At 35.8% G+C, this 27,093-nt stretch overlaps 2 protein-coding genes across 2 annotated transcripts in view; one reads left to right on the forward strand and one right to left on the reverse strand.

Moving 5' to 3' along the window:
• The window catches only part of LOC116747970, a gene marked incomplete at both ends in the record, with an annotated part of 781,548 nt that overhangs the window by 321,846 nt on the left and 432,609 nt on the right, over nucleotides 1–27,093 (reverse strand). The gene's annotated exons all lie outside the window — the stretch shown is intronic.
• SLC6A14 (solute carrier family 6 member 14) lies at nucleotides 1,327–26,818 on the forward strand. The gene is made up of 14 exons (XM_032620673.1): nucleotides 1,327–1,431; nucleotides 2,393–2,558; nucleotides 5,938–6,069; nucleotides 7,554–7,715; nucleotides 8,510–8,648; nucleotides 10,132–10,264; nucleotides 11,846–11,986; nucleotides 19,006–19,234; nucleotides 20,953–21,078; nucleotides 22,285–22,403; nucleotides 22,953–23,052; nucleotides 23,308–23,417; nucleotides 25,378–25,545; nucleotides 26,249–26,818. The coding sequence occupies exons 1-14, from the start codon at nucleotides 1,384–1,386 to the stop codon at nucleotides 26,393–26,395; spliced, it is 1,920 nt and encodes a 639-aa protein (XP_032476564.1). The 5' UTR covers nucleotides 1,327–1,383; the 3' UTR covers nucleotides 26,396–26,818.

A 27,093-nucleotide genomic window follows, 5' to 3' on the forward strand; every position in this document is an offset into this window, starting at 1 on the left:
GTAAATGCTATTAGATTTGCTTTTTAGCTCATTCTTTCATAAAGAGGTTTATAAGTCTTCCTTCCTCTCTTCTCTTCTGTGTCCAAGACAGGCTAATGTAATTCCTTCGTTTTAGCCTTTAGGTCACACCAGTAGCATATAACGCTAATCGGTCCATGCACGTGCACGTGCAGACGCGCACACAGACACACACACACACACACACACACCAGCCTGTGCTGTGTTCAGGACAAAATTAGATGAAACTTGCTGATACTTTCTCCTTACTACCTTCCCACTTCACTCGTGGACTTTCCTCTGCCTTACCTGCTCAGATTCCCCAGGGCATATTTGTATTGCAAATGGAAGAACAAAGGACCTGCAACATAGGATACAGGATCTGGCTGTAGGCTGGTTCCTCTGTACTGTGCTTCATAGAACTGCCGTCATCTTTTATCTGTCTGATCGAGTTTAAATCCTTTGAGTCTTCTGATGAAAAGCTGCTACATTGGTAAATAGCATTATAATAATACTTTCCTCCCTGGCCAAGCTGGGATGCTTCCTCATAGTTTACTTTCTAGGCCTCGCCTTTCTTGCAAAGTGAAGTATTTGGTTAGGGTTAAAATTTCCCGTAAACCTGCTCAATAATTTGTTTTGTTTGGCCTCTTTGAAATCAATCCCTGTAAAAGACAACGTTGTCCTGAAGGCTGAGAAAGGTGCTGGAGACATGGACTCAAAAGTTGCTCTTTTCAGGCAGAGCCAGCTGAGTAATCTTATCTCAACTGGCTACTTTTCAAAGTGCCCAGTTCAGGAGCTCTCCCTCTGGGAGCAGTGTTTGCCCCAGGGGATCAAGTGCTTTCTAGTGAGGGGCAAAACTTTGGGAAATCCCGGAGCCCAGGACAGTACAGTCTGTTCAGGAGAATCTTGGGGGACGGAATGGACCCCACAGACCATGCCCTCCCCACCTCCAGCCCCGGTGGAGATCAGCACTTGGCCTCAGGACAGAGACCAGACTAAGAGAGGAGGTTACGAGGAAGCAGGGAACCCCAGAAAGGAGGTAAGATTGCGAAGGCACCTGCGCGGCTTTGAGTCAAAGGCTGTCAGTCATCTCGGCTCTGACTGCTCTGTTCTCTCACAGCCCAGCCCTTTCCCGGGGCCCGGGGCAAGGGATTGCTACATGCCAGCTTGCCAGGGGCAAAACGGGAGCCTCACTTTAGTCCCTTCCAGTAATTGACACGACAGGGTGCTCAGGCGGGGGAGGAGAGAGCTTACCTCCATAAATGGCCCCACCCCTGGGCATGGTGGCTCACTCTGGCAGGTAGTGACGGGGGAGTGTGCACCTGCCACCAGTCAAGCTCCGCCAGACTGCGAGACCGGCAGAGCAGCCCAGGGAGCCAGTGAACCATGGACAAGTTGAAGTGCCCGAGCTTCTTCAAGTGCAGAGGGAAGGAGGTAGGAATCTGGGAGCTATGGGAGGTGTGGAGGGCTTGGGAAGGGAAAACTTAAGGGGAGGCAAGTCTCAGATTTTGCTCTCTGCAGCTGTACCCTGTTTTCCACATTTCTGTTCAGCTGCCTTCATGTGTGCCCAAGATGACCCCATAGAGTAGAGGAAACATAGAACAGTTCTTACTCTGGTGGCTAGATGTCTTAGGGTCACCTCATCCTCTGCCTTGGGTGTGCCCACCACCTTGTGTTTTCTGTCCCTCTCCAGACTGTGTCCATATGCGGGAGGGAAATGAGAAAATGTACTGTCCTTATCTGACCTGAGGAACTCTCCCCTGTCCTCTGAAGTGGAGCGAGCATTGCTCCACCTGGTGGGACAGAAGAATTTGTCTCTGAATATTATTTTGTGGCTTTCAAAAAAGCACTGATTTTACTCTCCAGGATATGGAGAGAAGTTAAACTTCCCTGACAACTCCAAACATCAAAACTACCAGCCAGTATGAAAAAGAGTCTATGAATTTTTTTTCAGTAGAAACTATATTTCATCCTTTTTTTCAAATATCTCCTCTGATTTCAAGAGCATTGATTTTACCTAATTCATCTTTAAGAATTTTGTATTTGAAATTTTATTTTCCCACCTTCATTTGCCCATCATGCTGGGTGCCACATGTACCCTTTCCACCAAAATTTGGATGATCTAACCCGAAGAAGTAGTAAAAATATCCACCTACAGAGCTTTTTTCATTTCATGGGATAAACGTTGTAAAGTAAAAGCAGCCATCCTCAGAAATCTCCCCAGCCTTGGAAAGTGTCCTCCTTGGCTATGGTTTTCAGGGTTCATTCTCTCAATCTCCCTGTCTCTCTGTCTCTGTCTCGGTCTCACTGTCACTCTGTGGTTTTGTGAAATTATGCGTCTGTGGAATTTTTAATAGGAAAAAAAACCAAGCTGTTGATATTTTCCCTTTTCTAGAAAGTGACGGCTTCATCTGAGAATTTCCATGTTGGTGAAAATGATGAGAATCAGGACCGTGGCAACTGGTCCAAAAAATCGGATTACATTTTATCTATGGTTGGATATGCAGTGGGATTGGGGAATGTGTGGAGATTCCCATATTTGACCTACAACAATGGCGGAGGTATTCCCCCCCCCCCCCAGTTTATTTCCTCTTCAGTTTTAAGTGCGGTGTTTTATGGCCTCTGAGGATATTATAACAACTGAGGAAAGGTATATGATAATATGGGTTAGTGGGAGGATGGGAAATGAGCATAATGCGTTTTATTATTAGACTATGAGTTTCTAGCTCACGTTGGAAAGCTGGCTTCACAAGATGTTCAGATATAAACTTGATAAAAGTTGTATATTTAGCACTTCTGAGCTTCTGATCTGAAATCCCATGTCATCTTCAACTATGACTTCGTCTTCTTAATTTACACCTTCCTATGATAATCTGTTCACACTCAAGTTGTGTTTTGCCTAATTTATAGCTGAACCTAAGCAAAAGGCAGGGAATTCTCGTTCTCATAAGAAGCTCAAATAAATTGTTTGCTTAAATAAAATAAGGCATTACACTTTGGAAATTTAAGTGTGGAAGGAGTTGATTAAAAAGTAATTAAACGTTTTGTACTTTAAGCTGCAATATTCAGTTACATGTATTTCAAATTGGATTGATCATGTAGAAGGTCCTTTGAAAATGTGATAGAATGTAGATCAAGGCTAGGTGTTTAATTTCTGCAAAATAATGCAGTTTATACCTCATAGATCACTAAGGAAGACTCCATTAGAACAGGAGAAAAAAATAAGTCTGAAGTGACACACAAAAGGAAACAAAATGAATTGTACAATCTTCTAGTAATGTTGAAACCTCTTTTCACTTACCATATTTTATTTACTTGTAATTACAGGTTCTGTTAGAAGTGTAGAGGTGACATTCCCTTATATTTCATAATTGGTTACCAGTGAAACGATGTCACTATAAGTATTCTTCTTGGTACAATAGGATTTTGTGTGGTGATATTTCAATCTTATATTCCTTATTAATTGGTTATATTAAACATTCATACTGGCCTTCAGAGAGTTAAGAAAGGGGCTCTGTTTATCAAACACTTTAAGTGTTGGTGACATAAATTACCCTATCTAGAGCATACATTGTTTAATCATGGGTTTGGTATAAATTTGAGCTGGAAGATGACTCAGGAATCGCAGTCTTTTTGGTGTCTATGTCCTAAGGTCCGTGTAGTGGAGAGAAGCATTCAGGCTCCTTTCCAACTTCTTAAGTTCTAATTTAGAATAGGAAATTCCCTGTGAGTTGACATCATACATAGGCCCAGTACTTACTATAAATTTCCAGGAACTATATTAAACTTGATTTAATAGAGAATTCTTAAACTTAGCTGAAATAAAATGGCATTATTTATTGTATGCTATTACCTCTTTCACCACTTCCTCTAAAAATTAATATATCATATTGGCTCTCAGTTTTTAAAGATCACATCATTTGGGTAATGGATGATCTAGTCTCTCTCAATTACTTCTTTCTCTTTTACCCAAGGATAAAAGAGGAACATGAAATTCAAATTTGTCAAATGTTAATAGATTAGATTTTAAATTATGGTCAGGCTTGAAAGACTTGTTAAAATCTGGAGTCATTTTTATCTGTAGGAGCTTTTTAACAGTTTATGAAAGAGGAGTATCAGACTACCTTAGGGTCTAGGTCAGCAGGACTAACAATTGGTGACCACTATACTGGACTGATAATTTACCCGTTATGGTTGTTATTAATAATGAAATAATATAAGGGGTGAAAAGCCTTATACAGCATTGAGGAAAATCCTTTTTTGTGGGTGCCTAAAAACCTATTTACACTGGGATAGCAAAGCGTTGCTTATTGTTGTGTTTAAACAGAGATATTTTGTATTACTTTTTCTTCATATTTATCATTGGTAGGAATTAAACTTCTATTAATCATAGTAGTGATGGTATGTACATTGCAACATCTATAAAAACATATTTGTCCCTAGGTTCTGGTGACTAGTATGTAACAAGTACTTTATTGTCTCCTAATTTTTAAAAATTAATTAATTAATTAATTAATTTTTGGCTGTGTTGGGTCTTCGTTGCTGTGCTTGGGCTTTCTCTAGTTGCAGAGAGCAGGGGCTACTCTCCGTCGTGGTGAGTGGGCTTCTCATTGCGGTGGCTTCTCTTTGTTGTGGAGCACGGGCTCTAGGCATGCAGGCTTCAGTAGTTGTGGCATGCGGGCTCAGTAGTTGTGGCACACAGGCTCAGTAGTTGTGACTTGCGGGCTCTAGAGCGCAGGCTCAGTAGTTGTGGAGCACGGGCTTAGTTGCTCCGTGGCATGTAGTATCTTCCTGGACCAGGGCTCGAACCTGTGTCCCCTGCACTGGCAGGAGGATTCTTAACCACTGCGCCACCAGGGAAGCCCGGTTGTCTCCCATTTTTAGTAGAATATATTTTTAGGGTTAGAAAAAATGTAATTCCCAGGTATGATGTTATAGTACCATAATGGGAAAAATATGTGAGAAAAAAAATGTAACATGGCTATATGAAATGTACATAATCCAAAGCCTATTTTTATTCACTTATCTCCACATTTTTTTATTAAACTTTGTTAAGACTTCTAGAATACTTGAACAGTAAGCTTAATATTCTGTCCCTGCCTCTACCAAAAATCTGGTCATAGTTCTAATGAATAGTATTATGCCCTAAAAGCGCGCAGAAAAAAAAGTAAAATAATACAAGGTTTAAAACAGAAACCAAAAATGGGCCTGAATAATGTAAATGTAGAATTAGTCCTTATGAAATTGAAAGTTAATTCTGAATGCATCTCAATTGTTCAGATTCTTCTACCAAAAATAATATTTCTTATTAACGTCGAGTGAAGACCCTTATGACTATTTGGAGAATACTGAACTTAGCTGTAGTAACTTCCACTTTGAACCACATTTAACATTTGAACCCTAAGTCTTAAAAACTGTTTATTTTTTAAGGAGAAAGGAGGGAACTTAACTTTGAAAATATACTATGTGCCTGCCCATTTCGCCAAGTGTTTTCACATAGGCTCTGTGATTTAACCCTTACCACAAACTGATGAGTTGGCATTGTTCTTCCCATTTATGAGGAACCCAAGGTTAAGAGGTTAGGTAAACTGCCCCAGGTCACATAACTGGTATATGATGGAGCCAGGATATAAAGCTAGGGCTACCTGGCTCCAAAGCCTGTGATCATTCAACTTCTCTGGATTGCTTTTTACGGGCTATTGTTTTTAATAATCACAACAACCTCATTAGGTAATACTAGCATCCCCATTTCATGGATGAGGAATCCAAGATTTAGAGAATCAACTATTTTCTCACAGACAGTAGTAAATTTGGAGGCTAAACCCAGTACTCTCTGACTCCACTGTACCAGAATGCTTTCAAAATGTTGTGCTAGTTGTCAAAGTGCCATCCAGATTTGGGCATATAATAGTGCTTTGGTTCTTTTTTTGTGTTTTCTAGGTGCCTTCTTGATACCTTATGCGATTATGCTAGCACTGGCTGGTTTACCTTTGTACTTCCTAGAGTGCTCACTGGGACAATTTGCTAGCTTAGGTCCAGTTTCAGTTTGGAGGATTCTACCATTGTTTCAAGGTTGGTACTAAAATGTTTTCCTTATTGTGCTTATTGGTCTATTCCTGCATATAGCTGTCCTCATATTAAAGGCAAAAGGGCATACGTTGCTTTTCTGACTATTTGACACTGTCGAATTTAGAAATCAAATGTTACTTTATATTTCTCTTTATCTTGGGCTGCAGGTATGGTAGGGGTTAAGAAGGATATGAGAGAGCTGTTAAGGTGTCATTATTTTCCTGTTTTCACCTTTTGAATTCTCTTGGCAAACAGTCTTGTGCATTAACTTTATGGCTCTGGCTTTTTTTCTACTTCATATGTGGTCTTTGTCTTCTTGCTTTTGCATATCTTTTACAATGCCTCATTCAGAAAAGTTGAAGGGCAGATCACTATTTGTTCTTGAATACTCCTAATGGAATAGGGCACTAGGAAAGTTTTTTTTTTTAATGCTTTGATTGTTATTAAACATCCAATAGCCTTTCTATTTGAAGATTAGATATCATTTTGGTATGTGCTAGCTGCTGAAAACTACTCGCAAAGGCTTCAGTGTAACATCACAAATATATTTATAGCGAGGTGGATAGAATATAGTGCTGGAATATTAAGGAAGCTACCTCAAAAGCTAGTCTTAACATAGGAGTTACATTCAGTATGCTTGCTGTATTTTGAAACCACTGAGCTAAAGAAATTTCAGAAGTTTAAATTTGGATTGTTACTGAGTTATTGAATTTTCTTTACATGCACTTGTAGAAATGCTGTACACTCTCCTTTTAGGACATTCATTCAGAGGATTTATCTTCTACTTGTCAAAATGTTGGTTTATATATGTCCATGCCACTCTCACTTGGTCCCAGTTTACGTAAAATAGCTAGCTAGTGGGAAGCAGCCACATAGCACAGGGAGATCAGCTCCGTGCTTTGTGACCACTTAGAGGGGTGGGATAGGGAGGGTGGGAGGGAGATGCAAGAGGGAGGAAATATGGGGATATATGTATATGTATAGCTGATTCACTTTGTTATAAAGCAGAAACTAATACACTACTGTAAAGCAATTATAATAAAGATATTTTTTAAAATGTTGGTTTATTGATGAAGAGGGAAGTATTGGTCAGCGAGTCGATAGGATATGAGCTTTGAATAGTTTTTTTTTTAATAGTATCCACTCTGATCAGAATTTACAGGCTTAATAAGAAAGAATAATGAACATGGTTTTCCCTTATGTGAATTCGATGGCTTAATACAGGTCTTTGATCTTAGAACCTTTTTCTGATCAACTAAAAAACTGTCTTAGAAAGTCAATCATCAAAATAATTTTGAGAAGAAAGCTACTCACACAGTAGTACTGTCTCCCCCCATCAAAAAAAAAAAAAAAAAGAGAGAGATAGAAAACATTGTTTTAAACAGTTTTCTCATTTTAAAATAGATTTTGTGGAAGTTGAGATGCAGCTTTATGAATTAGGAAAACAAATTTCACTTGTTTTTTATTTTAATCGTTCTCTTTTCCAGGTGTGGGGATTACAATGGTCCTGATATCCATTTTTGTGACAATCTATTATAATGTCATAATTGCCTATAGTCTTTACTACATGTTTGCTTCTTTTCAACGTGAACTACCATGGAAAAATTGTTCTTATTGGGCAGATAATACCTGTAGCAGATCGCCTATAGGTAAAATTCATTTATTTATTTAAAAAATATTATTAACTCTGCATCATTCTTTTATATTTTCTAAGAAGATTAAAGGGGTAAGTCATTTTCTAACCAATTTAGGTTCAATTTTAAGTGAGACATAGGTTATTGATAAAAGCAGAATAAAGCATGTATAACCTGAAAATTGATTAATGCAATATGTTAATTTCTGAGGGCACCCAGTAAGGCTAAACCACTACTTGGAGTACTTCTTGCAGGCCTAAGTTGTGGGCAGCAAGAAAAGGAAGAAAATGGGAAAGTGGTAAGAGAGAAAAGCACTATTTATGACAGTAGTAGTGTTTCAGTTGATGGTTGAATGTTGCTATCTTTGGGACAATGTAGCATCAGTATTGTCGACTATTACCACCGGGATTGCCTGTGTATATTGGAGGATAAAGTGATAAAGATTTAACACTTCTTAGGAATTTAAAGGTGTCATTTATCTATATAAGTTAAATAAGTCCACATATGAAAAGTTCCTTAGAGCACTAAATCGCAACTGAAATGATTGTTACTCTATAGCTGTCATTACTATAAATATAACCACAATTTAAAAAGGCAGAGATTTTCATACTCACCCCCAGCTTAGTAGTAGAGAGGATTTAAGATGCTGAATGTGCATGGCTTATTCCATTTGTAAGATTTCTACTCCACCTTCACCAAGTAACAATTTAGACAGTACTTTAAATATTTCATCATTAAAACTTTTTTTTTCCAGGTAAGTACTCTTCTAAAACTAAGTATGTGTCTGTATTCTTTTTTCTAATTTTTAGTGACACATTGTAATGTGAGTATAAAGCTAGGTGAAATCTTCCAAGTGAATAAAAGCTGGTTAGACGCCAACAATTTTACCTGCATCAATGGAAGTGAAGTTTATCAGCCAGGGCAGCTTCCCAGTGAACAATATTGGAAGTGAGTACAGTAAATTATCTACATCTTAAACGGATGTTATTAAACATGTTTATAACAATAAAATATTGATCTGCTCTTTTCTTAACTCATATAAGTAGAAAAAAAGGGGGGGGTGGAGTCAGAGCAAATTATACGTCGTTTGACTCAAATGTTTACCTAGCCTGTGTGAGTAGTAGTAGCCTGCAAAATTAGCTCACAGTTAATAGATTGTCATTTATAAGTTAGTTATTAAATGGGCACAATGTTGTCGGTGATGATTTATGCAGTGCTTATTAGCTATAAGCTAGGGCATTGCTTTGAAGGAAAGATATGCAACTTTTAGATTATAATGAGCAAGTTCTAATGATAAACATTTGGGTGATGAGTAATATTGGGGGAAAAATTGCTATTTAAGGCTGAGATTCTTCATTATCCATTTTGCTTATAATTGTCATTATATGGTAAAAATAGATGTTTGGGGTTATATTTGCTTTTATTAATTTTAAATGATCTCTCTTTAATCTCCTTACTGTATACCTACCCTTTACCCTTACATAACTTCTTTGACTATTGCTGTAATGAGCTTTTCCTCAGCTCCATGTTGTTGCTCTTTTTTTTTTTTTAAGATGTTGGGGGTAGGAGTTTATTAACTTATTTATTTATTTTTGCTGTGTTGGGTCTTCATTTCTGTGCCAGGGCTTTCTATAGTTGTGGCAAGCGGGGGCCACTCTTCATCACGGTGCACGGGCCTCTCACTATCGCGGCCTCTCTTGTTGCAGAGCACAGGCTCCAGACGCGCAGGCTCAGTAGCTGTGGCTCACGGGCCTAGTTGCTCCGCGGCATGTGGGATCTTCCCAGACCAGGGCTCGAACCCGTGTCCCCTGCATTGGCAGGCAGACTCTCAACCAGTGCGCCACCAGGGAAGCCCCATGTTGTTGCTCTTTGTGACCCTTTTAAAATTTGGACCTTGAAATGTTCCAAATATCAAGCTAAGAATTAAAATCCTAGATCCATATATGTCCCTAGTGGAAATCATGGAATTATACCTTTGAAAAAGGTATAAATAATGGGACCATTTAGGTTTGATAACTACAAGTATGATGAATAAGAAAATATGTAATACAATTTAAATGTTTTCTCCATCATTTGAACTTGAGAAAAAAATACCATAATAAGTAAAATGAAATAATCTGATGTAAGGTTAATTTCTTTCCATACAGGAGCTTTGAAATATTAGGGGAAAATCATAGCTAAAGGAATGAGTGGATCTTTTATTCTGGGGTTTGGAACTTTGTATTGGCTGCAGTTGACCAGAAAGTCCAGAGCCTAATTTTTCACTGAACTATTTTTGCCCCTCCATACAACTGTATCAATAAAAGAGTCACACAACAGTGATGTATTAATAAAATACTCATGAAGCTTCTCCCTGGATGAAAGATATTAAAAAATTCAATGTATTAAGACAAGTGATTGTGTGTTCATCAAAGGGCTTATGTGTTTTCAGTAAAGTGGCGCTCCAACGGTCAAGTGGATTGGATGAGCCTGGAGTCATTGTGTGGTATTTAGCACTTTGTCTTCTTCTGGCCTGGCTCATAGTTGGAACAGCACTATTTAAAGGAATCAAGTCTTCTGGGAAGGTAATTTAGAAAACACATTAGACTGTGATGTAGCTGTTTTCCGATTTCATTGTAGTTCAATGCCAGGTATTACCAAATGCATGTTTTTTCTATGATGGGAACATTCAAATGTGTGAAAAGCTTTCTAAGTAGGCAGCCTCGCTCTAAGAAAATACATAAGAACACTGCTATTATTAAAAATAAAAGAAAACAAGCAAAAATTAGTACTACATGTGTGCAATTTCTCTAAACTTGGGCCCTTCTAGCTGATACAGCATTCTGAGGCTTGGGAGTATTTCTGTCCTACTATAATAAAGAAGCATCTTGAATGGAATTATATATTGCAATGTTTGGTTTGGAAAGTTTAGATCCTTGTTATATATGTTATATAGGGTAACAGTGTCAGGATTCCCCTTGTTAGAGAGAGAAGGATAAAAACTATACCATTGTTCTCTTAAAGCTTGCCAAAATTGACTCAGAACCTTGTCTCAGCAGAGTCCTCTTCTGAAAAACATTTCCCACTTCATTGTTTTATCTTTTAAACTTTCAGAGAGCATTGTGGCAATTTCTGAGAACGGTATGAAATTTTCTCTGTGAGCAGTTGTACAGTACTCAGAAAAGTAAATGTGTATGTGTTTGTAACTACTAGACTGAAACTTCCTTAAAGACAGAGGACAGGAATAACTGTGGATACTATCTTTGTGTTCTGGTACAATATCTAGCACAGTCACTTAATGTTACATTGTAATGAGATATGCTGTTAGATCACAAAAATACAGCGAACATCACAAAGTCAGTGGAAACTTTCCAAAATAATGTTGCAATTTTTGAAACCTTTGGTTCCTTTTTGATGTTAATATTGAAAGAATCCATTAAAAGCCATTTACCCACGCAATTAATTTTTATTGGTCTCTGGATGACTTGTTTAAATCATCTCCTTGGACATATTATCAAACATAGGACATCTATGGACCAAAGAAAGCATCCACATTAATGAAAAGCCAGCCTCAAAGGCAGTCTGCTCATCTGGAACCATGTATTATCTAGGACACAAGCAGTTCACACGTATATATGTGTGCTATCAAGCTCTCTTAATGGTAGCTTTAAGGATAATAATAGCAAGTGTCTAGTATTCACTTAATCAACTTTCATGGGATTTGGACACCTACTAGGAGATTTTCCTTCTCCTTGGGGATTGAGTATCACTGCAGGGTTTAAAATCATTTCCCTTCCCACATCAATGCAGTAATTTACCAAGAGGTGCTATTCAGTCCCCTCAGACATTTATTAGGATACATTTAGGAAAGCACTCGATCTAGATTCCAAGTTACCATTGCTAATGTATTGTGTATTTACAACACAAACCTGGTAAATATTGCTTCATACATCAGAGTGTTTTGAAAGTGGATCATTTGAGAGTGGTGAGAACAGAAAGAGAAAAGTATGCCAACATTGGTATTAGTATTATCAGACATTAATAACCTAATGAAATCTCTGATACTTTATTTTACTAATTTCAACTGGCTAATAACTTTATTTGTATATAATTATACACCATGATTTAAAGAAATAACATTAACTTTTGGTTGTTCTTCGTGGTAGGTGGTATATTTTACAGCTATTTTCCCCTATGTTGTCTTGCTAATCCTGCTGATCCGAGGGGCAACTCTGGATGGCTCATCAAAAGGCATTTCATACTATATTGGAGCACAGTCAAATTTTACAAAACTTAGGGAAGCTGAGGTAAGACAATTTGGATTTCAAATTATCTGAGGAGGTAAAACTTACAAGCCAATATTGAAAATCTTTGATTGCCATTGAGTGTCATAACATAGTAGCTTGCAAAAGAATATGTACTTAAGTTTATTAGTGTTTCCGTCCCCTAGGATGTCTGATTTAACTATTTAACATGACACTAATGCTCTCTTATTGGAAGTGAGACAATCATTTTTAGCAATAGGATTTTCAAAGTCATTTTATTCAAACTGATTCTATTTGACCAAAAGGATTTGGGGCTAATTAATTAATATAAAAGAATATTTCATGCATGAATACCCACAAATTGGTGACTAGGGCTATGTGACTTATCAGATAAACTCGTAGTAGATTTAAAGATTATAGCTGATGGTTTAATGGTCTAATATAAATTTTAATTGTCTTCAAAAGTTAATATCAAAAGTTAATATTATGAAGTTAAAACATAAATTTGAAATGGATGAAGCATTCCATAAACAAAACTGTTACTTGTATCAGACACATAAATATGTACCATGAATATGAATTGGTAACCCCTTTTAATATTAGTCCATCTCCAGACAATGGCTGTGTGTATCATAGGTACATAAAATCTTTTACAATTTTGACTGCAGACAGCATTGTCAGTAAGTATACTCTATATACTATGCTTCTATTGACACAGGCTAATAACACTTTCACTGTTTTAGTAGTCATGTCACATTCTTGGAACACATTAAGCTTCTGGTCAGGTAAAACCCCACGGTATTACATTAAAATCAAGAAACACTATAATATCTACCATATTAGTACTGTTAGCCAAAATGGATACTAGTTTTAGTTTGCTATGGTATTCTTTGTGGAACTCATGCTAACTTCCAGCAATTGTGACTTTCTAAATACTCACAATCCGGATATTTAATTATCTGTTGTAGAATATTACTGGTAAGCAAGTCAAATTTATCAGTTTTTAGTAATGGAAATCCATCCTTTACCTTTTTGAAAATTGAGAGGTCAATCTCTGGCCTTCAGTTACCTTCTGTGTGTCCAATTTTCACTCAATAATTAACCATAAAACCCTAAATTATTTTAGAACTATGAACTTTTATTGTTTATGTGTTGGAGATTAACATAGTTTGATGTGTCTGTAGGCCCCTGTTGATTTCTTCATTTATCTTGGGCCTCATATCTTTTAATCTTCTCTGTTAATCTCTTTCCAACTAGAAGACCATTTTTGGTAATGGATGAGAAGCAAATAAAATGGAAGTTGGGACTCATCATCTTCCCTCTGTTAGGTTATTACACAAGATAAAATATGTTAATGTTCTTTGAAATGGTAAACCGTTATATAAATATGAGCACACAAGTATTTTAATTATTGCTGTTATATAATACTGTATTGTAGATGCAACATTTTCCTTAAGAAGTGGACCCTCCATTTTCTTTAAACCTCATAACTTGGAGCACAGTTGAAAAGCCCCTTTGATATTCCTTTAAGTGGCTTTTTACAAGCCTCAGATCACCTGGGCTTTATAGCTCCGTGAAACTATCCTGAAAATTTTATATGACTATTTTATACTGGTCTGTGTTTCGGTGTCTCTATTGTCTTTAAAACATCAGAGCTAAGCCTAAAGCTCCTTATGAAACATACAGTTTAATCATCCTACCTCCTCTCCCCAACACAAACACTACCCTCATGCCTTCTTTGGGTTTGCTGGCAATGAGAATTTTTTCTTAGATGCTTTTTATTCTGCTCCAATCCATACTCTAAACATGCAATCATAAGTATATATTTTTTCCTTTTCTTTAAGTATTTGAACTCTACTGATATCTCTAGAAGAGTAGAGAACCATAGAAATTTATAGCTAGAGGGGTCTCCAGTGACTATTTTACTAACTCCGTCATTTTACAGTGATGAAGTTGAGACCCAGGAAGAGTCACACTTAATTAAATTTACATACCCTGCTTTTGCATCTTGAATTAAGGTTTCCTAATCACTCAACTAATAATCTTGTATACAGCTATGAGATGGGTAGATATAGAGATTATAACTATGTTTGGAACTATATTTCACTTTTATTTGCAGCCTAGGTACATCATGGTATGCAGTAGCATTCTGACACAACCCAGACCTGCCACACGACCTCCAGCCTCCTTCCCCCAACTCACATATGCATACATAATGTATCAAGTCAAAGCAGCTGAGAGACCAACATAAACATGTTGTTCATTTCTTAATATGTACAACTGCCTAAGAAATAAGAGAGCATTTTTTTCTCACGTGATTTTGTTATATATAAGGGAAATAACCATGATCTAGCTGTCTATCTATCCATCTATTTATCCATCCATTTTACTTCCTACTGGCTTCCTGCCAGTATATATATTATATATATATTTCACTTATATATAACAAAATCATGTGAGAAATAAGACGTAATAATAATCTAACATCAAGCTGTATTCTGAAGACCTAGTATTTATTTCACTCCTAACAACTTTATTTCAATTGAAATTGGAAATAGATTACATATCTTTCAAGGAGAAAATTATTGTTTTCAACTTCCACAAAAGAAACCGAGTATCAATTTATGTTTCTTTTCCATAAAAACAATAATAGCTATCACTGAGTATCCTACTAATTGCTTTACATATGTTATCTCATTTAATTCTCACATCCTTCCTAGGACACATAATTACTACTACTATTATTATCATCATCATCATCTCCATTTTATAGATGATGAAACAGGCTTGAAGATGTTAAATAAATCAAATTCAATGAAAGTGAGATGTACTGGATTTAGGCTTCATTCTTTTTGACTCCAGAGCAAGAACTGTTAGTCACCATGTTATATGGCCTGGCTTCCACTGACCAGTCCTGTTTTCAGAAGGACTAAAACCACACTTTTGCCTACATATATGCCAGCCCTATTATGTGAAGTCTTCACAGTTAGATTTTTCTTTGGGGTAATGTTATATCTACAGAATTTTACTATTAAAATGGATTTACCTAGGTTAGTTTCTAAGATTTATTATTGTCCTTTAGCAGAGACATAGGAGGGGTAGATCGTGAAAGGGGGAATGATAAAGGGGTCGAATTAGATGGAGAGATGAGGCCAGCCATGTGGGGCTCTAATCAAAACATGGAATGAGGGTACTGGATGATTGAGGGGATGCCTAAATGTATCATCGTTCTTCAAAAACTGCCTAGTACCACCCTTGTTAAGAATTAATGTTTTTATTGTCCCCAAGTTGATATGTGGAGTAAATAGAATTCCAATCAAATTCCCAGCACAGTTTCCATGGAACTTGAAAATTTACTCTAAAATTTATGCAAAGGAGAAAAGGCAAAAAAGCAAGGTGTTTCTGAAGAAGTGAGGAAGACTTGTCTTACCAGATATGAAACAATATTTTAATGCTATAGGTATAAAAATAATGTGGCATTAGCCTAGGTATAGACATACAGACCTGTGGCACAGAATAGTAATCTCGGAAACAGATTCATGAACGTATGGAACTTGATATGTGGCAGAAGTGGGGATGCAGGTCAGTGGGAAAGGGATTGACTATCCAATTGATATAATTGAAAATATCAATTATCTTTGGACATAATTGATAATATCAATTATCTTCAGATAATTGATATTCCATTTAGAAAACAATGTGTTGAGGGACTTCCCTGGTGGTCCAGCGGATAAGACTCCACGCTCCCAATGCAGGGGACACAGGTTTGATCCCTGGTCAGTGAACTAAGATCCCACATCCCACATGCCGCATGCCACATGGCACGGGCAAAAAAAAAAAAAAAGAAAAAAGAAAGAAAACAATGTTTTGGGATTCCTAATTTAATATGCATATCAATTTCAAGTGAACTGAAAACTTAAGGATATAAGCAAAACTTTAAGTCGTTTAGAAGAAAATATAGGATAGTAGCTTTATGACCTTGGGCTAAGGATTCTTTTTTTAAGTCGGAGAAATCAAGAACAATACATAAAAGCAAAGATGAATACCTTCAGCTACATTAAAACAAAATCTTTGGTTCATCAAAGGACACAATGTTATATCAAACTACCACTGGCATTTTTCATAGAACTAGAACCAAAAATTTCGCAATTTGTATGGAAACACAAAAGACCCCGAATAGCCAAAGCAATCTTGAGAACGAAAAAAGGAGCTGGAGGAATCAGGCTTCCTGACTTCAGACTATACTACAAAGCTACAGTAATCAAGACAGTATGGTACTGGCACAAAAACAGAAAGATAGATCAATGGAACAGGATAGAAAGCCCAGAGATAAACCCACGCACCTATGGACACCTTATCTTTGATAAAGGTGGCAGGAATGTACAGTGGAGAAAGGACAGCCTCTTCAGTAAATGGTGCTGGGGAAACTGGACAGGTACATGTAAAAGTATGAGATTAGATCACTCCCTAACACCATACACAAAAATAAGCTCAAAATGGATTAAAGACCTAAATGTAAGGCCAGAAACTATCAAACTCTTAGAGGAAAACGTAGGCAGAACACTCTATGACATAAATCACAGCAAGATCCTTTCTGACCCACCTCCTAGAGTAATGGAAATAAAAACAAAAATAAACAAATGGGACCTAATGAAACTTCAAAGCTTTTGCACAGCAAAGGAAACTATAATCAAGACCAAAAGACAACCCTCAGAATGGGAGAAAATATTTGCAAATGAAGCAACTGACAAAGGATTAATCTCCAAAATTTACAAGCAGCTCATGCAGCTCAATAACAAAAAAACAACCCAATCCAAAAATAGGCAGAAGACCTAAATAGACATTTCTCCAAAGAAGATAGACAGAATGCCAACAAACACATGAAAGAATGCTCAACATCATTAATCATTAGAGAAATGCAAATCAAAACTACAATGAGATATCATCTCACACCAGTCAGAATGGCCATCATCAAAAAATCTACAAACAATAAATGCTGGAGAGGGTATGGAGAAAAGGGAACACTCTTGCACTGCTGGTGGGAATGTGAATTGGTTCAGCCACTATGGAGAACAGTATGGAGTTTCCTTAAAAAAGTACAAATAGAATTACCATGTGACCCAGCAATCCCACTACTGGGCATATACCCTGAGAAAACCAAAATTCAAGAAGAGTCATGTACCAAAATGTTCATTGCAGCTCTATTTACAATAGCCCGGAGATGGAAACAACCTAAGCGCCCATCATCGGATGAATGGATAAAGATGTGGCACATATATACAATGGAGTATTACCCAGCCTTAAAAAGAAATGAAATTGAGCTATTTGTAATGAGATGGATAGACCTAGAGTCTGTCATACAGAGTGAAGTAAGTCAGAAAGAAAAAGACAAATACCGTATGCTAACACATATATATGGAATTTAAGGGAAAAAAATGTCATGAAGAACCTAGGGGTAAGACAGGAATAAAGACGCAGACCTACTGGAGAACGGACTTGAGGATATGGGGAGGGGGAAGGGTGAGCTTTGACAGGGCGAGAGAGAGTCATGGACATATACACACTAACAAACGTAGTAAGGTAGATAGCTAGGGGGAAGCAGCCCCAAAGCACAGGGATATTAGCTCGGTGCTTTGTGACAGCCTGGAGGGGTGGGATAGGGAGAGTGGGAGGGAGGGAGACGCAAGAGGGAAGACATATGGGAACATATGTATATGTATAACTGATTCACTTTGTTATAAAGCAGAAACTAACACACCATTGTAAAGCAATTATACCCCAATAAAGATGTTTTAAAAAAAAAAAAGGACACAATGTTAAGAGGTGAAAAATATAAGCCACAAATTGGGAGAAAAAAACTAACATATATAACAGATAAAGGATTAGAATCCGAACTACATAAAGAATTCCTCGAGATCAAGTAAGGTGAATAACCCAAACAAAAAATTGGCAAAAAATATGAACAGGAATTTCACAGGAAAAGACTATGGAATATATGCACATAAAAACATGCTAAACCTTATAAAGTACTTAGGGTTATCAAAACTCATTTCACAGCCACTAGTTTGGACAGTATTAAAAATTCTGACCAATGTTGGCAAGGATGTAGGGGAATGGGAACTCTCATACCAGCTGGTGGGAGTGCAAAGTGATAAAACTACTTTGGAACATAATTTGACAATATTTAGTGGGGCAATACAGCAGTGGAAAAAATGTTCAGAACTACATACATTTAATTGAACCATATGAATTTGCCTATATTCTTTCATTTTTGACTTACAAAATTGAAATTTTATATGGTTCAAATTGATAATGGATAAATCTCACACACTACTGAATGGAAAAAGCAGGTTGTATAAGTTTACATGCTTTAAGAAAACTTTTCTATAAATTCAGAAACATGTAAAGCTAAATGCCATATTGTTTAGGTTAGTAAAAATATAAAGAACATTGAAGAAATGATAAACACAGAAGTCAGGATAGCAGTTACCACTGAGGTTGGAAGAGTGATATGATCAGGAAGGGGCACAGGGAGGCTTTAATAGACTAGTAACAGGGCTTCCCTGGTGGCACAGTGGTTGAGGATCTGCCTGCTAATGCAGGGGACACGAGTTCGAGCCCTGGTCTGGGAGGATCCCACATGCCACCGAGCGACTAGGCCCGTGAGCCACAACTACTGAGCCTGCGCGTCTGGAGCCTGTGCTCTGCAACAAGAGAGGCCGCGATAGTGAGAGGCCCGCGCATCGAGATGAAGAGTGGCCCCCATTTGCCACAACTAGAGAAAGCCCTCGCAGAGAAACGAAGACCCAAAACAGCAAAAAAAAAAAAAATTCATTAATTAATAAACTCCTACCCCCAACATCTTCAAAAAAAAAAACATTAAGTCCCTGGAATTTATTAAAAAAAAAAATAGACTAGTAACATTTTATTTCTTAAGCTGAGTAGTGGGTACTTGGGTATTTTTTTTGTTCTTGTATGAATATTTATTCATTTGTATATATGAAATATTTTATATAAATGAAAAATTAAGAGTGTGTTTTAAAATATTATTTTCCTTGTAGGTTTGGAAAGATGCTGCCACACAGATATTTTATTCCTTGTCAGTGGCTTGGGGTGGTTTAGTTGCTCTGTCATCTTACAATAAGTTCAATAACAACTGCTTCTCAGATGCCATTGTAATTTGTTTGACAAATTGCCTCACTAGTGTGTTTGCTGGATTTGCTATTTTTTCTATATTGGGACACATGGCTCATATATCTGGAAAGGAAGTCTCTCAAGTTGTAAAATCAGGTATGTAATGCTATATATTATTAACTTTGATTAAGTCAATATAGCTCATTTAAGAAACACTGATATATTTTATAATAATTAAAGCACTCAAGATTTAGGGTATTGTGTTTTCTTTTTCATTTCATCTTATATAACTTGGTTGTTTTAATGATTTAATAATTCTTAGATGATCTGAGAAACAACAGTACATTACAGAACACTTGTTTAAGAATATTTTTTCCAAATTTTGTTTAATCCTTAATAGGAACTACTTACTGCACAATTGCAAGTATCAGGCATCATGCTATGCACTTTACATGCATTATCTTCATCTGTGTGTATGTATATCTATATACACATACATATAGATACATGTGTGTGTTAATATGTATATATGAATATATGAGAGACTATATATAAAAATTAATCCACATAAAATTACACTATTAGGTCTGAATTTTTAAAACGCACAAATGTCATACAGATAGAAACACAATTGACTTTGAGTATACAGCTGTGTCCAGCTTTAAAGGAATCTGATTAGTGAACTTCCTAACTTTAAAGACATTAACTAGGGATGCTTAATTATCTGGCTAAAGATTCTCCGGAACAGAATTCTAGGGTTCTTTTAAGTAGGACTTTCTTATTAAATTTCTATTTATGGTTAGTATCATTTGATGGAGAGATTGATGAAGGAGAATAGAATGTTAGGACTAGAAAGGACTTTGGAGATCATCTAGTATCCAGCTCCTCATTTACAGAGGAGTGGATTGATGCATAGAAATGTTATGTCTTGCAGAAGATCGAATCATTAGGAAGTGACAGAGCCTAGGCTAGAAGCTAATTCTCCTGACTCCTAGGCCAGTCCTCTGGGAGGTTGGAGAAACTTAAAATACTTAAAACTAAGTATCATATAACATGACTGAAATTTTTTTATAAAGCGTCTCTAAAGGTAACATACATCAAATAGAATGAATTGAGTGATTGGGATTGACATGTATACACTGATGTGTATACAATTGATGACTAATAAGAACCTGCTGTATAAAGAGAAAAAATGTGCCTTCCTGATAAAATGTTTAAAATAAGTAAAAAATAAAAACAAAAAAACAAATAGAAAATAAGATTCAATTTATAGTTTCATTACATACAATTTTGCAGGTATCCATATAGTGATTAAAAGGGCACTAAAATTACACCCATTACCTTGTAATAACCTATAATGGAGTATAATCTGCAAAAAATACTGAATCACTGTGCTGTATATCTGAAAGTAACATAATATTGTAAATCAACTATACTTCAATAAAAAAATAAAATGGCACTACACGGCTGTGAAATGTACAGTGAAAAAAATAAATTAAATGGCACTACATATAGTGATTTGGGGTAAACATTTGGAAAGAGAGCTAAAGACTAAAAAGTTAATTCCATAAAGACTAAAAAGTTAATTCCATGAACATATCTTTTGCGGGCCCCTCACTGCTGTGGCCTCTCCCGTTGCGGAGCACAGGCTCCGGACGCGCAGGCTCAGCGGCCATGGGTCACGAGCCCAGCCGCTCCGCGGCATGTGGGATCTTCCCGGACCAGGGCACGAACCCGCATCTCCTGCATCGGCAGGTGGACTCTCAACCGCTGCGCCACCAGGGAAGCCCTGTAGTATCTTATTTTGAAAATGTTCAAATATGTGAATTTTCTTGGCAACTAATTTTAAATTAAAATGCCATTTATTTTCTTAGGTTTTGATTTGGCATTCATTGCTTATCCAGAAGCTCTAGCTCTACTCCCAGGTGGGCCATTTTGGTCCATATTATTTTTCTTCATGCTTTTGACTTTGGGTCTCGACTCTCAGTTTGCTTCCATTGGTAAGAAATATTCCCAATGTTAACATATCCCTCTTATATTTTACTCATGTTTCCTCTACTTAAAAACATCCTTTTCTTACCCTTGTTGCCCCCCTCTAGCTTTTACTCTCAAAATCATCTTACTGAAAGTTCTTTTTAACTTAAGCTTTAAATATGGAAAAATACAAAGTACTCATGTATCAGACACCCCAAAGGAGCAGAGATTAATATTTTATATTTGCTTCAGATATTTTTTAGAAAACTAAACTGTTATAGATAAATTTGAAGTCCCCTCTGTTTCTCTGTCTAATACAATTCACATTTCTTCCTTCTTAAAAGCAACCGTCACCATGGATTATGTATGTTATTCAGACCATGTTTGTATACATTTTATGTGTATCCATAAATAACATATAAAATTTTTAAATTTCACATAAATGTGAAGTTTCATAGCATACATATCATTCTGACAGTTGTTTTTCATATGTGTTATGAATCCATGTTGATACATAGACATATAGCACTAATTAATTCACAATCTGTTGCCATAATGATGGGCATTTGGATTATTTCCAATTTTTAAAAATTACACACACTGCTGCAATGACTATTCTTGCACATGGTTCTGTGTACACATAGGGATTTTCCCTAGGGTACCCATCTAAAAATTCTGAATTTCATCATATCATGCTCTTACATAAACCATTTTAATAGTTTACAGGATAAGGTCCAGCTTCCTCTAGTTGACTTTCAAAGCCCTCCAAAAATCTCGAATATGTTTCTTAATCCTTTTACTCATATATCCTTCTACTTTTAGCCAGTACCCTGTTTCACGAACACATTTATTTCTTAAACCTAGAAGGCCTTTCTGTCTCCATGTTATTTATTCAAATATTCACCTTATTTAAAAGTTCTGCTAGAATTCTTCCTTCCCTATAACCCTCTTTCACACTACTTCAGCCCTCGGGAACCTGTTACCTTATAATTGCTACCAATGAAAAGCCTTATAAAACAGACTAAAAACAACAAATAGGGCTCCATTTGATTTTTATCAGAACTGATGAGCAGTCACTGCCAAGAGAAAGGACCCCATGGATTTTTAAAAGTAAGAAGTAGGGCCCAGCGTATATTCTCAACACATATTTGTAAATTTGATTAATAGAAGTTGATTTCTGTGATTAAAATTATTGGCAAATGAGTTGACATGTCATTTTTTCCCTTCTGAAGAAACGATTACAACAACGATTCAAGATTTATTTCCCAAAGTGATGAAGAAAATGAGGGTTCCCATAACTTTGGGTTGCTGCTTGGTTTTGTTTCTCCTTGGCCTCGTGTGTGTGACTCAGGTATACTACAGCATTTTTTCATAGACAAAATATTAGTTGGAATGTACTTTATAATCTAAGTGAGGAAGCCAAGGTTTAAGAGGATGTTTAGTGACAAGTCCAAGTCTGACTTGCATCAAGATATTCTGAGTTTTAGTCCAGATTTTTTTCCCCATTATAACACAATTTCAATAGTAAGTATATTTTGCAGAGGGGGAAAAAGCCCAATAATGGACAATTTCCCCAATTACAATAAAGTTATATACTTTAAACATAGGCTGTATTTCTTGGCAGCTACTACAGAGCACACACTGCATATCCTTTTGATAATCAACTATTCTAAATGCTTATTTTTTAACAGTGACTCAGTATAGAACAAAAGGTACATCCTGTTTGAGATATTTAAAGCCACGTTTGTGTTTACATTTGAAAACATTCCTTTTCGCATTTTGGCAGAGGTGAAACCAAGGAGCATATGTTAAAATCAAATTAGTAGATTCAATTTGAGTACCTCATCAATCATAGAAATAATTAAAAATATACTTAAAAGTAACTGATTTTTTTTGGTAGGCTGGAATTTACTGGGTTCATCTGATTGACCACTTCTGTGCTGGATGGGGCATTTTGATTGCAGCTATACTGGAACTAATGGGAATCATGTGGATTTATGGTAAATAGTGACTATAGAATTATCTACACATTTTACTAAAATGACTTAGTTTGATTCCTTATTATGTTTACTGTAATAGCTAAGTATAATATACTGGACAAAAATTTATTATGAATAAAATGTAGTTAAAGGTATATATATGCTTCATTGCTGTAATATTGGAAAATGTTTAGACATGGAAAGATAACTTGGGACCACAATGATTAATGAATGAAAGTATAAATAAGGGCTGAATGCACTCTTTGCTGTTTTTAGGAGGCAACAGATTCATTGAAGATATAGAAATGATGATTGGAACAAAAAGGTGGATATTCTGGCTATGGTGGAGAGCTTGCTGGTTTGTCATTACGCCTATGCTTTTGACGGTAAGTATTAACATGCCATGAATTTGGTATCAATAGTATATATATTTAAACACTTTTAAGGTAAACTTGAATTATTCACACTGAATACAGTAAGGCAAATTAATGTCATAAAGTAATGATTTTCAACTTTTACTTCATGACTGGCGCCTCCAAGTTGCCTAAATTACAGTGCCTTTCTTTGTAGTATTATTTTTGAGGCCATAGGCTTAAACAGTTACCATTTGAGAAAATAACCAGGCTCCTATAGACTTAAAGGTCCTAGATACTTAAAAATTATCAGTAGGATAAATTTTTAAAAACCAGTCATTTGCTCATTCCCTAAAAACTATGCTGAGCCATCTACAATGTTCTTAACCTCTCTGCTTAAGACTCAGTCTCTGCCTTCAAGGAATTCAATCTAAATATACTAATTGCTAAGAAACAACACTCAGTTGTTAATGCATTTTTTCTATAGGAAGTGTTTAGTATCTGAAATTACTAAAAGAAACTCATGTGTGTCAATAGAGGCAATAGTTTATGTTAAAAATTGGTGCTATTTAGGAGCTGAGGGAAAGCAAAAGATGCCTTCTTGGAGAAACATGACATATAGACATGATATCTTTAAATAAAAGCTCAGTAAAAGGCTGAATGCCAAAATAAATGCTTAATGGGACAGAGAATTTCTATGGACTAGAAATAATGGTGGGGGTGGGGCAGTGGCAAAGCCTTATAGAGGATGCTTTGGTTCTCACTGCCCCCATGCTTCAAAGGTTTTCCTAGCAAAGGCCATTACATAATTTGATCTAGAATTTGTTTTAGAGCGTGTTTTTAACATTATAAGGTCAGGTTCAAGTAGTGAGCGGTTGGGATTTTCACAGTGCTACTAAATATTGTTTTCCTTATTTCACAAGTCTCCGCAAGTCTCCATAATAATATAAGCCCTTTACCAACTTAGAAAATCTAACTACACTTTTTAGCCAGCTAATTTTCACTGATTACTAGGTTTGACAACTGGATTTACTTTAAAATGCAAAAGTATTAGATATTAAATGATATACATTATCATCTATTTTGTATAAAGTCATATATATTAGATTCCACTATCCCTCAGCCATTCTCTTGTAGTTACGTAAAATTATGGTAATTGTGAAATAAACTTAAATTACTGTAATGAAATGAAAGACATTAATCTATTTAATTCTAAAATTAAACGAATATCTATAAAATTCAAGACAGGTAAATTTAGAGGAACTACTAGATGATCTTTTAGTTTTTGCTCATTTTGTTTTGTTTACTTTACAGATTTCTAAATAATTAGTTTTAATGCTGCAACATTCTAGTAGGTTTTTTTTAAAATACTTTTTAAAAAACTTGGCCTTAGTTTTCATCTTGAAGAGTCACTGTTTTGCCCAAACATATATTGAGCTTGTTTTTTTCTCAGTAAGAAAGTGAAGGGTGCTTTGGTAATTATGTACAAATGTGTGAATGCGTGTGTGTTTTGGGTGTGGAGTAAGGGGTGCTCTGTGTAGTGGAAAATAATAGAAACAACTGCTAAGCAAGGTGCAAAGCATGTTCACTAAAGTGTACTTTACATTCTCATTGAATTGATTGATATGCTGGCTAGCTTATAGAACAGAATAAAACCATGCTATTATAAGTGAAATAAATGTTGTATTTCAGTATTTTATTGAAATACATGTTGTACAAGTATTTGTATCTTTTATAAGTATATGGAAGTGCTAATTTTGGAAGAATCTATTCAGAGCCAAATACAAGTTATTTAGATTCGTTCATTTAGTATTTTATCTTCTGGCTAGTTACCTGACTATCTTAGTTGGCTTGAATATATTTTCATTTTAATTGCTTTTGATAAGTTATTTCTAAGGAATGGAATCAAATTGCTAATACTTAGTGCAAATGAAATCATTAGTGCAATAAAGTTTAATCTTTACCATTTTCTTTTCATATTTTACTTTCGCAGGCAATCTTGATCTGGTCATTGGTACAATTTCATAGACCTGATTATGCCAAAATTCCATACCCTGACTGGGGAGTTGCTCTAGGCTGGTGTATGATTATTTTCTGTATTATTTGGATTCCAATTATGGCTATCATAAAATTAATTCAAGCTGAAGGAACCATCCTTCAAGTAAGCATGTTAATATTATTTATACTTTAAAAGTTATGGTATCTATACCCGTACTGAGTTCTACTGAGATGACACAAAGCAAATGACCTTTTTCCTTTATATCTATAATTTTCACCTTTAAAACTTCATCTGGTTATAATACATACTGTAATAGCATGTTAAAACTGGAAAACCTCTGGTAAATTTCTTGAACCCAGTCCAGACCCTGAATTATCCCTCTTCCATGGAGGCCCAGGGGAGTTGACTATGACATCTCAATAGGACAATGACAAGGTAGGCTCAGCAGGCAGATTGGGTTCAAGATCTAGGTGAGTGCTTTGTGGATCTAGATCAATGGTTTGACCCTTTCTTTGGTTATTGAAACTTCGCAGGCATACCTGGTTTAGATCCTCACTTAACCCTCACCCTAAGGCCAGGATAGAAATGTCTGAGAATTCAGTGAAAGTATATGAAGTGATATTGTTGCTTGAATGGGTTCACGAAACACTTTCTTTTGAAATCATTTACATACTCAATTATTTTGGCTTTGTAGTTAATACAATTCTGTTAACAATTGGTTACATTTGAGTATCATTTTTTTTGGTAGACAGTATATTAAGAATTTAGATGATCATTTTTTACTTTTCTATGGTTCTTATTTCATTTTGGTTAGCAAGGAGACTTAACACTCTAAAATTTTCATTTTTTTTTCTTTACTTTTCAGCGCATTGTAAGCTGCTGCAGACCAGCTTCTAACTGGGGGCCATACCTGGAAAGACATCGTGGGGAAAGATATAAAAATATGGTAGATCCTAAAAAAGAGACTGACCATGAAATACCTACTGTTAGTGGCAGTAGAAAACCAGAATGAGATCTAGTTTTTAAAAATATGTGGTTGTGTAATGTGATTATTTTAGAAAAGAGGAAATTTTTATTTATTTGAATGTTGAGTAGAAAAACGTATATACTAGGTTCATAATAGTATGATGAGCTTTTTTTTCCCATTTAAGCAGGAATGTAATATAAAAATGTGAATCTACTAATGTTTAGCAATGTGATTATTATATTTCTTTTAAGATTATCTTAACACACACATAGCTGCCTCTATTTCACAATAAAATATTAAAAATAATATTTTTCTAGTATATTGAAGGCTTTATTTTGAACTGGTTATTTAGAAAATAGTTATATTTTCTATTATACAAGTTTTTAAATATCACTTGCTTACGTTTTCTTAGTACATAATCCTTCCTTTCCATAAAGCTGGGGAAAATAAATCAATATATTTAAAAGACAGTGTTAAAATTGAAAGCCTCACTTAATTAGAAATGCCATATATATGAAAAAATGGGCTGTGTATATAATATGATGACCGTAGCTTAATACTTTTGGTTCATATGTCTAAAAACTTCATGTATTCATGGCTCACTTTTTCTAGGTGAACTTAGTGGTTACATTCTTTATTTACAAATAGTGAAGTAAGACAGAAAACTAAGGATCCCATGGCCAGTAAGTGATAAATCTAGAAAATGGAATCCAGAAACTTTGATTACTTCTAGTTAATAGATC

This window comes from Phocoena sinus, chromosome X (genome assembly GCF_008692025.1).
Source record: "Phocoena sinus isolate mPhoSin1 chromosome X, mPhoSin1.pri, whole genome shotgun sequence".
Taxonomy (NCBI): domain Eukaryota; kingdom Metazoa; phylum Chordata; class Mammalia; order Artiodactyla; family Phocoenidae; genus Phocoena; species Phocoena sinus.